This window comes from Schistocerca nitens, chromosome 3 (genome assembly GCF_023898315.1).
Source record: "Schistocerca nitens isolate TAMUIC-IGC-003100 chromosome 3, iqSchNite1.1, whole genome shotgun sequence".
In the NCBI taxonomy this organism is placed as follows: Eukaryota; Metazoa; Arthropoda; class Insecta; order Orthoptera; family Acrididae; genus Schistocerca; species Schistocerca nitens.
In genome coordinates this window covers 609,217,145-609,233,346 of record NC_064616.1, presented here as the reverse complement: position 1 = coordinate 609,233,346, position 16,202 = coordinate 609,217,145, and the positions used below count along the sequence as shown (strand labels likewise).

Sequence of the window (16,202 nt, the reverse complement as noted above, 5' to 3'; positions counted from 1 at the left end):
GGTGACAATATTAATGGCTGAGCTAGTCCTCTCACTAAATAACTACTGGTATAAGACTTTTGCATGATGCACATGGTCGGCTAGTTGGCTGTAGTTCGCCAGTGAGAAACCGTGAAAAACCCCGTATAAACATCCCCTACACTAGAATACGTCCATCAGCTCCCTGAACGGTGTCCTGACGACACGTAGGATGTACCGCGTTTGTAATTTTCTGTGTAATCGCATTCTAGTTTCCTCTAGTCGCAACGTTCATTGTGGTTCATTTGTTCAAGCCATCTTTTTCGTGCTTCGGGTGTCCAGTGGGGGCGCACCACAAGGAATTATCCGAATCGGACGGAAATAGATAGCTGTGATGTAAATGTACACACAAAAAAAGATTACAGTTTCAGAAAAATTGGATAATTTATTCGAGAGAAAGAGCTACACGAACTGAGCAAGTCAATACTACGCTGGTCCACCTCTGGCCCTTATGCAAGCAGTTATTCGGCTTCTCATTGATTAATAGAGTTGTCGGATGTCTTCCTGAAGGATATCGTGCCAAATTCTGTACAACTGGCGTGTTAGACCATTTTATTTTACTTACTTATTTATCCTTCTTAATTACAGGCTATTATCTGAAAAACTAAATCAGGTCACACAAATCACATTTCCTTGGACAGTAATAATTATGTATTAACTATTTATTTCTGATACTTAATTTTTAAAATACTACATCTGCTTCTACTACTCAAAGCTACAATAAAACCCTAAACCAGTTACCCACAAGCACTACAGAATTTGTTCTCTGCTTGTTCATTTCTTTTGGTACATTTAATTTGTAGGTTGTCTCCGCTACTGGATCCGCCCTCATACTATTCCGGTCAACAACCACTGTCTCCTTATCGCGGGGCAGTATGTCAGCAGCGTTTGCACCTTACCAAGTAATCCCACTGATCACTGTTTTGGCTTATAGTTCATTCTTCTATGATCACTTGCACCAACAATTGTAGATTCTTGGGACACTATTTCATTCGGTGGTCTGTAGAGTATGTTGTCTAGCCTGGATGGCAGCTTGCTGACTTGTGCTTGAGTGCCTCGTGCAGTCTTCCTTGGCCTTCCTGAATACTGGGGCTGCAGTATCGTCCAAGATGCGCCAGGTCGACTCGCTCCTCAGTGCTGCTTTGTGATCCAACACCCTTAATATCCGACGTCCACTACCCGCCACGTCTTCATACAGCGCGCAGTCCCACAACGTGTGTTCTGGTGTGTCCACATTGCCACAGTCGCAGCTATCATTCATCTGTCCTCTGATTTTGTGTAGATAAGTAGCATACGGGCCATAGCCAGTCAAGTATTGTATCAATCTATTCGACGGGTTGGAAAATCTCTTTTTTTAATGTCTCCCTGATGTTAGAGAGAAATTCGTATGTTCTCCTGCCTGTGCCTGAAGTGCCCCATTCTTTTTCACACACTTGTAATATCGATCTTTTATTGCCTTTTTTTTAAAGACGAGGGCTAATAGAAATCCTTGGGTAACAGAAGAAATATTGAATTTAATTGATGAAAGGAGAAAATATAAAAATGCAGTAAATGAAGCAGGCAAAAAGGAATACAAAAGTCTCAAAAATGAGATCGACAGGAAGTGCAAAATGGCTAAGCAGGGATGGCTAGAGGACAAATGTAAGGATGTAGAGGCTTGTCTCACTAGGGGTAAGATAGATACTGCCTACAGGAAAATTAAAGAGACCTTTGGAGAGAAGAGAACCACTTGTATGAATATCAAGAGCTCAGATGGCAACCCAGTTCTAAGCAAAGAAGCGAAGGCAGAAAGGTGGAAGGAGTATATACAGGGTCTATACAAGGGCGATGTACTTGAGGACAATATTATGGAAATGGAAGAAGATGTAGATGAAGATGAAATGGGAGATAAGATACTGCGTGAAGAGTTTGACAGAACACTGAAGGACCTGAGTCGAAACAAGGCTCCGGGAGTAGACAACATTCCATTAGAACTACTGATGGCCTTGGGAGAGCCAGTCATGACAAAACTCTACCATCTGGTGAGCAAGATGTATGAGACAGGCGAAATACCCACAGACTTCAAGAAGAATATAATAATTCCAATCCCAAAGAAAGCAGGTGTTGACAGATGTGAAAATTACCGAACTATCAGTTTAATAAGTCACAGCTGCAAAATACTAACGCGAATTCTTTACAGACGAATGGAAAAACTGGTAGAAGCGGACCTCGGGGAAGATCAGTTTGGATTCCGTAGAAATGTTGGAACACGTGAGGCAATACTAACCTTACGACTTATCTTAGAAGAAAGATTAAGAAAAGGCAAACCTACGTTTCTAGCATTTGTAGACTTAGAGAAAGCTTTTGACAACGTTAACTGGAATACTCTCTTTCAAATTCTGAAGGTGGCAGGGGTAAAATACAGGGAGGGAAAGGCTATTTACAATTTGTACAGAAACCAGATGGCAGTTATAAGAGTCGAGGGGGCATGAAAGGGAAGCAGTGGTTGGGAAAGGAGTGAGACAGGGTTGTAGCCTCTCCCCGATGTTATTCAATCTGTATATTGGGCAAGCAGTAAAGGAAACAAAAGAAAAATTCGGAGTAGGTATTAAAATTCATGGAGAAGAAGTAAAAACTTTGAGGTTCGCCGATGACATTGTAATTCAGTCAGAGACAGCAAAGGATTTGGAAGAGCAGTTGAACGGAATGGACAGTGTCTTGAAAGGAGGATATAAGATGAACATCAACAAAAGCAAAACGAGGATAATGGAATGTAGTCAAATCAAATCGGGTGATGCTGAGGGGATTAGATTAGGAAATGAGACACTTAAAGTAGTAAAGGAGTTTTGCTATTTAGGGAGCAAAATAACTGATGATGGTCGAAGTAGGGACGATATAAAATGTAGACTGGCAATGGCAAGGAAATCGTTTCTGAAGAAGAGAAATTTGTTAACATCGAGTATAGATTTAAGTGTCAGGAAGTCGTTTCTGAAAGTATTTGTATGGAGTGTAGCCATGTATGGAAGTGAAACATGGACGATAACCAGTTTGGACAAGAAGAGAATAGAAGCTTTCGAAATGTGGTGCTACAGAAGAATGCTGAAGATAAGGTGGGTAGATCACGTAACTAGTGAGGAGGTATTGAATAGGATTGGGGAGAAGAGAAGTTTGTGGCACAACTTGACTAGAAGAAGGTTGGTCGGACATGTTTTGAGGCATCAAGGGATCACAAATTTAGCATTGGAGGGCAGCGTGGAGGGTAAAAATCGTAGAGGGAGACCAAGAGATCAATACACTAAGCAGATTCAGAAGGATGTAGGTTGCAGTAGGTACTGGGAGATGAAGAAGCTTGCGCAGGATAGAGTAGCATGGAGAGCTGCATCAAACCAGTCTCAGGACTGAAGACCACAACAACAACAGCCTCAGTTCCAAGCATCCTTCGTAATTCCATTTGATTGCCTTCCTTTAACCAGTAAAAGGCTCCCCTTTACCTAATTTCCAAGTCTAGTGTGTATATTCGTAGAATTACTAACAAAGCGTCATTTGAGGGTAGTGCAGTAGGCTCTCGTTAATCTTACAATTGGTAGTACTCTTCGCTGAACTCTTCTCACTAATGAGGGTAGCTTCACTAGCAACAAACTGTGAGCCTAAACGCTCGTACCATGCCTTATAGATTGGTGGTATACTCTGTTTTCAACGGAAGCCGAAATTGCCTATTTGCATTGGTTATAATTTTATTCATCACGTTTGTACCTTTTCTGCCAGCTTCCTCTATATGATGTGCAAAGTTACGACTTTTGCTAGAAATACCCCATGATATCTCGCTACTGCGATACTCATAATTGTTACATCATTTAATTTTATTTTAGATTTTCTTACTAGGTTCCCTTTTAGCAGGAGGTATGTTGTCTTGTTAGGTGCTAGTGATAGTTTAACACTTCGACACAAGCCTTCAAGTTCATGGAGCGTCGCATTACATTTGTCTTTATAATTCTTCTGGAGTTATCACTTACAACGAACTGCATGTCATCTGCAAATGCTACCAGTCCGCTTACTGGCAGTTTCACAACGCTTCTGGACTCTCCAAATTCCTAGGGCGACCAAAGAAAGACGGCCACCACAGGTTATCGAAAGCACCAGAAACATCAGTCGTCGTCGCTAGAGCGTACGTGGAATGAGTGTCTGTCATTAGGGCGAGCGCCGTATTTATTGCGTCTTCTGTTGACTTGCCTCTTCTAAAGCCATACTGCTGAGGGCTCATCCCGAGTAATAGTCTATGATGTTGTAATATTGTGCACGATAGTTTTTCAAATATCTTGCCGAGAACGTTCAAAAATGTATTGGTCTATAGGATTTAGGTATCACTGGATCCTTATCTTGGACTTTACTTATTATTACCACTTAAGCCTTCTTCCTCGGTCCAGGGACGCTTCCTTGCAAGATATAATTCTTGTACATTCCGCGCAAGTAACTATCTAATTGGTTACATAGGGCTTGTGTTACTTTGGTAGGGATTCCGTCCGGTCCCTAAGATATTTTCTTTTTCAGTCTTAAAATTATTTGCCTATTTTCTTCTTGTGCTAGGGGGTACAGACGTTTGTTGTGTCTATAGCCTTCTCATAACATTTTTCGTAACCTACGCTGACCATCTTCTTACCTATCGTTAGGAAGTGGCATTACCATTAGCAGGGCAGCTGACTGTCCCAACTTTCTGTTACCGTCCCATCATTCCTTTTGAGTATGGATAAGACTATTGGTGTTTTATATGGTACACACCAGGGATCCGTTTCTAACCTCCACGAATTGCTTCCATCGTTGCATTTCTGTTTTCCATAACTCTTCCTGAAATCATTGTTTAACATACCTGTATCTATGCAGACTAGGGACTCTTTCTTCGTGGGTCATGCTGCCCTAGTATAGCTTCCTGGCTCTTCTTGTTTCATATCTTAATTTCTGCAGCGCCACGGTCCAGATGCAAGGTATTCCTTTAGAATGACCTCTGAAGACAGGTACCGATCCCTCCGTTGTTCTATGCGTAACCACTGTTAGTTCTTGCGTTTTCAAAATGGTTCAAATGGCTCTGAGCACTATGGGATTTAACATCTGAGGTCATTAGTCCCCTAAAACTTAGAACTACTTAAACCTAACTAACCTAGGGACATCACACACATCCATGCCCGAGGCAGGATTCGAACCTGCGACCGTAGCAGTTGCGCGGTTCCGTACTGATGCACCTAGAACGGCTCGGCCACCGCGGCCGGCAAGTCACTGTTATGGCCATGTTAAATTATATTATTGCTACCAAAGGAAGTTGCCCTTGTGTGACTATCTGGGCAGTTACTACCATACTGGATTTTTTTTTCTTTATTATTATTTTGAAACCTGTATTACAGGCAGGCCTGCAGCAGCATACTACGCCGCTCTTTGGCCGCAGAGAAACACAAATATACAAATGAAGACATTTAGAGAAAAAACATGGTGGACATATAAACGGAGACAAACACTTTTTAAAATACAAGGTGCCGTTCACGGGCGTAGAGTCCAAGATAAAATTGTTCAGACACTTGGACACAGACAGAGACGAAAATTGTCACACGTGAACGTAGGTGCACAAAACGAATAACACTGAAGCACTTAAGCATAAAACGACGGCACACACAGAACACGAGGCGTTGATCTCCGGCGCGCGAATGTTCACTAACCCTAACCGTGTACGAGCCCGCGGACCTGCCAAGAGAGGAGGAGGGGGGGGGGGGGGGGGAGAGGGAGAGGGGAGAGCAGATGCCATGGGCAGGGAAGATAGGGGGAAGGGAGGAAGATGGCGGGGGAGCCCGGGGGAAGAGGGAAGGAGGGAGGGGATTGGGGAAAAGGAAAGAGAAGGGAGGGAGGGTGCCTAAAGGAAAGGACACAGGAAGTGGGGGGAGGAGGATCAAAGTTGATAGGAGGGGTAGATGGAGGGGAGGAGGACATCATCAGGGAGGGGGAGCTGGCGGAAGCCACCTTGGGAGAGGGTGAGGAGGGTGGAGAGATGGAGACCGGGTGGGACGTAGGAATACAGGTGCGACAGCGGGTGGAGGTGGGAGAGGATGGGTGAGACAAGCGGATGAGGAGGATCGAGTTTGCGGGAGGTGTACAGGATCCACATCCTTTCAAGAAAGAGGAGGAGGTGGGGGAAGGGGATGAGATCATACAGGATCCGCGTGGGGGAGGGGAGACGGATGCGATAGGCGAGGCGGAGAGCATGGCGTTCAAGGATTTGGAGGGATTTATAAAAGGTAGGGGGGGCCATACTGGATATCCTTCCTGGCTTTGTATACAGTTCTTGGAGGCACAGTACATCTAAGTGCAACATCCATGCCCGAGGCAGGATTCGAACCTGCAATCGTAGAAGTCGTGGGGTCCAGACTATAGCGCCTAGAACCGCTCGGCCACCCGGGCAGGCGTTTTTCTGGTGCTTTGGCTGATATTTGCAACTTTGTTTTTGCAGCGTGTGCAGGAGTCAGCCCAAACAAATACTGCTTATCCGTTCTTTAATGCGATACCCAGTGTCGACGGAAAGCGTCGTGTTGTTTCCCGCTACAAACAATTTTTTTAAGAGGTATTTTATGTGCCCGTTCGATAGAGCGGTCCCAAATTAGTCTAGTGCGATATTCTGTTTAGCGATATGTATTAACAGGGACAGTAAAACACGAAGAATAACCAGCAGCGACTAAGCATCGCTACTGCATGGCAGTAGCAGTCAGAGGGGGCCAGGGTGGTGTTGTTGCTGCTGGAGTACTCATTCCTCGTGTTTTACTTTCCCTGTTAGTACATGTCGGTGAACCGAAACGAACATCGTGCTGGACTAATTTAGAACTGCTCAATCGAATGGGCACCAAAATGCTCTTTAAAAATAAGTTTGTTTGCAACGGGAAACAAACCAACACTTTCCGTCGACACTGAGCGTCGCATGAGACAAGTGATTTGTTTGGGCTTAGTCCAGTTACACATTGCAAAAACAAAATTGCACCTATCTACGGAGATACCAGAGAAAATGCGCATGACGACTCTTAGGAGAGATATTCTGCATATTACACGCACGCATACTAGCCAGTGAGTGAGTGAGAGAGAGAGAGAGAGAGAGAGAGAGATAGAAGAGAGGAAGAGGGAATATGCACGAGCAATAGAGAGGTAAATTGACTGTCAGTGAAAGGACAAAGTGAGAGAGAAACTTCTCAAACAAGAGAAATGTAGCGTGAATGGATCATCTGTTTTCCATATCATCTCTTACGAAAACGTTTCTTAGCATGTATCTTACTTCTTTTTACAGGAAACTATCAGATTTGCGCTACTATGGGTGATCATCAAGGCCATAGTTACTTGTTTGAGCTCACTGGTGATGGTTCAGATGTCTACTGCATTTTTATCAGATGATGAATTCTATCTCCCTGGTATCATTGGACTTCTGATATGCGGTATATTTATGGGTGAGTATATGAAACAAGAAATATATTCTACTGCTATGTCTGTAAACTGATTTTATACTGGCATATACGATAAAATATGTGATCATCTTGAAGTGCTTGAAAAAAAAAATACTTATGGCGGCGGCAGTACCAGGAGTGTAACTAGAGTGACGAGAGAATCAGAGCAATTGTCTCAACTGAAGCCCCATCCCCTTGACTCACGCTTCTCCCCACCCGCTTTCCTAACGTCTACCTCTCGTCTCTCAGAGTCACCCCCACATCCAAACACTACATCATCACCATAGCTGCGCTCCTCCCATTTCAGTCAATAGAAAGAAATTAAGAACAACATTTTTCTAAAACTCTCAATATGAATTCAGTTTAAAGAATTTTTCACCAGACACGTTGTATATTTATTTACTTAGCATCTTTAGTGGTCACTGGTGTTCATTCCTCATCTTTATATGTTCTGAAGTCGACTGCTCCTTCCCTCGTTAGTGGAAGCCGAAGTCGATAAAGACTTGTTTCCACTTTCACGCTGCGCAATTTTTCGACATTAAGGAAACCACTTTTTTTCGTTTGCTGCATTGGTGTTTCTCTGTACTTCATTTCGCTTTTGCAAGACTTCACAAACGTTCTCTTCGTAGAAATACTTCTGCGTTTTCACCTGTGTCGCACTCAGCACAAACTGCTGAGCGGTAAAAATGTGAAAGCAGTCCCCTAAATGAATCGTTCCGAATGTCAATGAAAATTTAAGTGCATAGATGTCATCGTACCTTCCGCTCCAACGCGTTGCGTTGAGTAGTTTCTAGCGTCATCTTGCAAGTACTCACGGAACTAATTTTTAAATCCATCTCCCGCAACATGTTGTGTCCATAAAATTGACAGGTGCCCTCAACTGTTTCTATTAACAGCGCTGTTTCTTGATTAGGCTCTACAGCGTCTTTAAGGACTAAATTTTAATTTTAACTTAAACAGTGGACAAAATAGGCGTAAGACACTAATTTCTTGATACTTTTTGTACATCGTTGTGTAATAGCCGCTTCCGCAACATTTGCTGATATTTAGTTCCTTTCATTACATAGATTCAAGTATGCGCTGTTCAGCGTCTAAAGCAAATTATTCTTCTTCTTCGTAAATGATTCTCATATGCTTACTTCCTGAAGTATTTTCAGGATAATCTTAAATTTTTTTAAGGCAGCGAAAGATTTTACTTGACTGATCGATTCTGGTAAAACCTTAATAGGAAAAAGAAACTATGGCCGTGAAAATTTTAGTTTTTCTTTGTGTCTGACTTCTCTTGCCATCAAGGGAATAATTTCGCTTCCGTTGATTTGTAGACATGGGTAAGTTACAAACAACGTTCCCTCCATGTATTTTATTGTGCTACCTTCAGAATTAAAAACAGTGCATTCCAGTCAACGTTGTCAGACCTTTCAGAATGAACAAATACTGTGTACGGAGGCTTGCCGTTTTTCAGTCTGTCTTCTAAGACAAGTCGTTCCTACGTTTCTCTGAAATCCAAACTGACCTTCCCCTAGTTCGGCTTCCACCAGTTTTTCCACTCTTCTGCAAATAATTCGTGTCAGTATTTTGCATCCACAACTTATTAAATTGATAGGTAATATTCATTGCTTTCAGTAACTGCCTACTTTGAAAGTGGTATTATTACACTTTTATTGGAGTCTGTGAGTATTCGCCTGTCATATATTTTGCAAATCAGGTGGAATAGGCTGTGATTCTCTCCCAAGAATCTCAATATTCTGCGTGAATGTCGTCTACTCCAGGAGCATTGTATCGGATTAGGTCTTTCAGTGTTTTGTCAATTTTTTCTCGCGGTATTGTGTCTCCGATCTCATATTCATTTACTTCCACTTTCTGTTATATAACATTGCCTTCAAATTCATTACTGTCGTACAGCCCTTTTTTTATTGAATTTTCTCATGTTAGCTTTAGAAAGCTTTCATCTTCTCTTACTCTTTACACGTTTTAGATTACCTTTTTCTGCTTGGTACTGGCTTGTCATCTGAGCTCTTGATATTCATATAGCTGCTTCTCATTTCTCAAAAGGTCTATTTAATTTTCCTATAGCATTTCTCTTTCCCCTAGTTATCCACGCTTCTACAGTCTTGCATTTAAAAAAAATGGTTCAAATGGCTCTGAGCACTATGGCACTTAACATCTTAGGTCATCAGTCCCCTAAAACTTAGAACTACTTAAACCTAACTAACCGAAGTACATCACGCACCTCCATCCCCGAGGCAGGATTCGAACCTGCGACCGTAGCGGTCGCGCGGTTCCAGACTGAAGCGCCTAGAACCGCTCGGCAACACCGGCCGGCCAGTCTTGCATTTATCCTCTAAACATTCCCGTTTAGCCATTTTGTATTTTTTTTGTCAGTCTCATCTTTTAGGCGTCTGTATTCCCTTTCGCCTGCTCCGTGTGACGCAGTTGTTTATTTCCTGCTATGGTCAGTTGAATTCAATATCTCTTGTGCTATTCAAAGGAGAGAATAAGAACTGAATATTCTGCTCTTCACATAATTCACGTACTGCGCTGGAATAAAGTTACGTACATTGTTCTCACATAAAACTCACTTTAATACTGACAATAGAGCTACCTGCACAGTCCTAATATAACACGTAATTTATAAAATTGTGACCCCAGAATGGGGTTCGAACATGGAACCCTGCTTTTCACAGGCAGTGCTCCACCAACAGCTCAATCCATTAATGTCGTAGGGAACGACACCTCACAACGTAGATCTCTACGAAAGAGTAGGTCAGCATCATCTTACTAATTCTGATGATATTTCAATTGTATCAAACTGCACAGTATCCTTAATACGGGAATTCTAGGCCAGACTGGTAGCAGGGAAATCACTCTAGAGTTTCGAGACACTGTGATCACACAGAAGACACTGTGTATTTTGCTTTACATTTTGATTCCACTCTGTTCAGATTTTCCCCTTAAGTTATACATATTTTATGTTTATTCTCGATTCAAGAAGAAGATTATTTTACACATACATTCAAGAAGATTTTACATAACATGAACTTTTTCATTTTTCAGTAACATTTCAGATCGCAAGAAGACCTCCCAGTAAGAATTTTATTTACCAAAGATTTTTCATTTTATAAGAAGATTTTAAGTTTCCAATAATATTCTAGTTGACAAGGAAGTTCAGTTTCGAAAAATATTTTAGGACTGAAGAAATCTAATTTTCTTCCTAAATTTTTAATTTCGGAGAAGAATTTTGATGTTCACAGAAAATGTTCGATTCCAAGAAAAGTTTAGTTTTCAAGTGAAATTCAGTGGATGTTGTTGAGAAGACGCTTTATTTAGCGAAGCACAAACGCCGGCAGAAGGTTTTTTTGTAGAGGGCAATGTAGAGGAGGTTAAGGCCAATTAAAAAGACCAAAGGTAAAAATTTAAAAAATGTAGTGCAGTGGTGGGTCACTGGACTTGCCAAAAAAGCTAAAAAGAGGAAATTAGTAATAAAAAAAGGAACAAACCATAAAAATAACGAAAAACGAAAAAATACCGTAGTTGGTAGCGCAGTGTCCACAAAAGGCAGCAGCCAGTTTCGGGTATCAGTCCGTTACATTGCAACTCGTCACAAACGTTCATTATTCTGATAAAAGATACAATAATGCTGTTTTATTATATCAGCAATCGATCTTTTATTTAAAAAAAAGAAAATTTAATAAGTGTTCATTCAGGCACATCTAAGAACATAAATACAGCCCTTAATAAACGATTTTAGTGAATTCAGTGTGTTGCTAATGACATAGATTGATTAGTTTTTCAACAAAGCATAGAGTTATGCAGCTGTGAAAAGAGCCTTCCAAGACAAATGACATTGACATTATACCACCCCATTTTTCAAAAGGAAGCAAATCTTCTCCATCTCATGGTTGTCAGTTTCACAACTTATATTTCATTGTTCTCTATTTACATTAATCCACTTTACTGCTGATGTATGACTGTCGTGTTTAATAGTGTAAACAGTCACACGGAAAGAAACACTTGGTTCAATATAGCACCCTTTACAAATTTGCTAACAGACAATTTAGACCTCTGCATAACAGCACTTTCTTCTGTTCCAGCAATCAGTGCTTATTTCATCCTGGTTGTCTACAGTTTCTATAGAGGTCTGCGACAGAAGCTTGCACCCAAAGTGCATATTGTGAAGAAAGGTAACACAGTAAACAAGCAAAAATCTAATGGCGCAAAAATGAATGGTGCTGCAAATGCCAGGCCTCCGATTCAAGAGGGCGAGAAGAAATATGCTAATGTGAGCGAAGCTTAATCAACACGTACTACCTGTGAATGTTTACGCTAATCTATTTCTTCAACTACATCTGAATGTCGATATTATTGTCAAAAAGGAATTCTTATGTGTCCAGTTAATTCACATGTAAATTGTTGACATTAAGGAGACTGTCTGTTAGAGGGAGGTCATGGTATGCAGTCAGAAATGGGAGAACTATTAAAGATAATAGTAAAACTGCTGATGGTGGATTTGAAACAATCTGTTCCAAATAATGAATAACATACATTACACTTAGAAGAGGAAACCCGTGAGAAAAGTTTCCTGGTTATGACTTGTAATATCTAAAAAGTTTTACTATCTTCACAGCTGCAACCCCCCATGAAGTAAAATGTAATACAGTTCCAGATGCTACATGAAATGGTTGTTGACTATCCATTAACCTGACGGGATAGTAGATGTGTTGTCTTCATAATTCTCGCCTCATAAAAGACCACTGAATTTCTTCTTAAAGAAGGACTGTGAGTCCATAACCACTGTCATATTATCCATTACGGTATGTTTACCAAAGTGTGACAGTACTGGTATCTCTGTAATTTCAGATGTGGTCTTATAATTGCCAGTGACTGTCAAGAAAATTGTTATGATGTATGATGGCAATGTCACATATTTAATTTGGGAATGTTCATTCTATAACAAAACAAAAACAAGTACTAACATGCTCTTTGCGTTTGGTGTTATTGAATAATTTAGTTTTCTGAAACATTCAGTCAGAGTCTTCCTAAGTTAAAATTGAGCGTAATCCAATACGAAAAACCATGTGTTTTCATAGATGATAGAGGCACATGAAAAAGTGCGATATTTACATTGTATTTTCGACGTGGGTTAGATATAGCCTAAATAACATGTAGTTAAAAATACTGCAGGAAGTATACATTTATTTTGCCAAAATAACCAGTGGAAGTTCATTAACACATCCACTGGACATAAATGAAATGATCTGCTTCCAATCACGAAAAACTTTCCCACTGTTTTCATTCATTAAAAAAAATTAACTGTGACTGTGTGTTGCAGTCGTGGTGTATAAGCAGTTTCAATCAGTTATTACAGAAATTGTCATACCACTTAGTAATCAATGTATGCAGTGAAAAATAAGTAAAAGAACACTTAGAATTTATTTTTATCTGAAAAGGTTTATACTCCATGTCTCCTACATTGCATCACTGGATCTCATATAAGCAAGCACGAGACTCAAACTACTTAAGACAAATATTTTAAAACAATTGTTGGTATGTTTAAATATTCCAACTACACACTCTTCACAAACACTTGATTTCATGTATCTCTCCATGCTGGGCACTGACCAAATTATTTTTGATATCAGTACATTTTGAATGGAACATTTGTGTTTCTTAATTTAAATATCATCTCAGTTCCTTAAGTCATAAAATTTCTCTCAGATCCAGAAACACATTTTCCATGTCAAGCAAAATATGTGATGTCATATAAAATTCCAAAAGTATATTATTGCATAAGTGATACAATCAGACTTTACAAAGTGGAAGCAAGTCATTTACACCTTGCTTTGAATATTTTTAGCTCTTTGGAGACATTTATGTATACCCTTTAAAACCAAATGAGAAATACACACTTAACAACCATCTAATACCATCACCAATAAAATATAATAGCACATATCTGCAGCTTGTCCTGTGTTTTACAGTTGAAGACATGTTTCTCATGGGGTAATAAACAGCACATAGCATAAATCTGACAGAATGATGGGAAGATTAATGGTAATGGATTTATTTCAAGTGATCTTACATAATCAATATGTAGTAATTATATTTCTGTTCAATTATTCTGTGTACTTTGTACTGTCAATGGAATATATTAATCTTGATGTCAAGAGATAAACATAATAAACTCTCGATGTTCACACCTTGCAATATGTATAAAAATTGTGTGAGTAGCTGGTGTTCTTTGTAGAAGATAACTGTAATATCTTATAACAGTATGTAAAAGACACACTACCCTTTGGTGTTATTTCCTTATTACTCACTCAGTTACCTGAAACATGAACTATTATTTATATCTGCAGCTTGTCCTGTGTTTTACAGTTGAAGACATGTTTCTCATGGGGTAATAAACAGCACATAGCATAAATCTGACAGAGTGATGGGAAGATTAATCGTAATGGATTTATTTCAAGTGATGTGACATAATCAATATGTAGTAATTATATTTCTGTTCAATTATTCTGTGTGCTCTGTACTGTCAATGGAATATATTAATATTGATGTCAAGAGATAAACATAATAAACTCTCGATGTTCACACCTTGCAATATGTATAAAAATTGTGTGAGTAGCTGGTGTTCTTTGTAGGAGATAACTGTAATATCTTATAACAGTATGTAAAAGACACACTACCCTTTGGTGTTATTTCCTTATTACTCACTCAGTTACCTAAAACATGAACTATTATTTATATCTGCAGCTTGTCCTGTGTTTTACAGTTGAAGACATGTTTCTCATGGGGTAATAAAGAGCACATAGCATAAATCTGACAGAGTGATTTCAAGTGATGTGACACAATCAATAGGTAGTAATTATATTTCTGTTCAATTATTCTGTGTGCTCTGTACTGTCAATGGAATATATTAATATTGATGTCAAGAGATAAACATAATAAACTCTCGATGTTCACACCTTGCAATATGTATAAAAATTGTGTGAGTAGCTGGTGTTCTTTGTAGGAGATAACTGTAATATCTTATAACAGTATGTAAAAGACACACTACCCTTTGGTGTTATTTCCTTATTACTCACTCAGTTACCTAAAACATGAACTATTATTTATATCTGCAGCTTGTTCTGTGTTTTACAGTTGAAGACATGTTTCTCATGGGGTAATAAAGAGCACATAGCATAAATCTGACAGAGTGATTTCAAGTGATGTGACACAATCAATAGGTAGTAATTATATTTCTGTTCAATTATTCTGTGTGCTCTGTACTGTCAATGGAATATATTAATATTGATGTCAAGAGATAAACATAATAAACTCTCGATGTTCACACCTTGCAATATGTATAAAAATTGTGTGAGTAGCTGGTGTTCTTTGTAGGAGATAACTGTAATATCTTATAACAGTATGTAAAAGACACACTACCCTCTGGTGTTATTTCCTTATTACTCACTCAGTTACCTAAAACATGAACTATTATTTATGACAATTTGCCATCCTTTTTTTACATGTTTTTAGAGCTAGATGACCAAGTTCTGGTTGTATAGAATTATCATAGATGTTTTAAGAAACTTCATACAAATTTCTTATTCTTTTGCATATTTGTTATGTAAGCCGGAAACTAACTCGACTAGTATGCAGTTCATGGACATGAATTTCCATATGTTCTGTTGTAATTCATGAAGCAAGTTTATTATGGAGGCAGTGTACTGTTTTGTTTTTCTGATAACCTACTTCCTTGCAAATGTGGCTATATCTTTCTGTTTGTTCTGTCTGGCTTTAAAATCAAATTATTTTTATAATTATGGTGATCATTGGAATTTGAAACTATGCTCTAAAGATTCCCATAAATGTACCTGAACTACAGATTTACTATTTAAAGTCAATGTATGAAGTGTAAAAACATGTAATTAACTAGAATAATAAAGCAAGGTCAGGTGCTAATCTATAATTTTGATGCATTTCAACTAAATTATTCTGTTGATCCATATGTTTAATATTATTAAGTTCCCCTAACATCACATAGACAAAAGGAAATTACGAAAAGCTCAGTATGTTCTACATAACAGAGACTTATATTTGGAGGTCATCCAATTGCGTGTGTTAACTTTATGAATAGTGCTTTTGTCCTGTGAAGACACTGTCTAATTTAACACAGGTTTAATGTTGTATGTTTAAAGCATGCTAATAAAGTAACCTATTTCTGCACTGTGAAACAGAATTGCATTATTTCGTAGTAAATTACTGATCCTCTTATATAACATCCGTTCCTTTCTTTGCCACATATTAACCAGGTCTTGATTCACATTACCAAGCGTAACATACCTGTTATTTAATGTAGATAATTGCAGAGTCTCTGTCTCTATTTAGGGTAGAAACTGCCATAACAGTGTTGACTAATTACTGTACAGGGCTTGCTTAATGTCACCACAGTACACAAAGATCAATAGATGTGAATTACGAGTACTATATATGGTTTTAGATCACATGAAACACATTTATTCCAACGAAAACAACCAATTATGGATGAAATTATTTAATTAGATAGATATATAATCTACACACCAAGCAGTGGCAAAACACACACATAGAAGACAGTTGTGATTGGAAAGCTTTTGGCGCCAGTGGCTCCTTCTACAGGCAGAAGTATTGAAGGGTAAGGAAGAACTCGGAAGGAAAAGGGGAAGATTTTGGGAAAGTCACCCAGAACCGTGCGACAGGGGAGACTTACATATAGGC

The 16,202-nt window shown here is 39.1% G+C and overlaps 1 protein-coding gene across 3 annotated transcripts in view; it reads left to right on the top strand.

Annotated features, from left to right (window-relative positions):
• Window positions 1-15,666, top strand: part of LOC126248546 (lysosomal-associated transmembrane protein 4B-like) — a 169,662-nt gene extending 153,996 nt beyond the window's left edge. For all 3 annotated transcript variants that reach the window (XM_049949609.1, XM_049949610.1, XM_049949608.1), the window contains 2 exons: window positions 7,307-7,463; window positions 11,552-15,666. In XM_049949609.1, coding sequence (XP_049805566.1) covers window positions 7,307-7,463; window positions 11,552-11,754 — 360 coding nt within the window. In that variant the 3' untranslated portion in view covers window positions 11,755-15,666. The remainder of the gene's footprint in view (window positions 1-7,306; window positions 7,464-11,551) is intronic.
• Window positions 15,667-16,202: the final 536 nt, after the last annotated feature.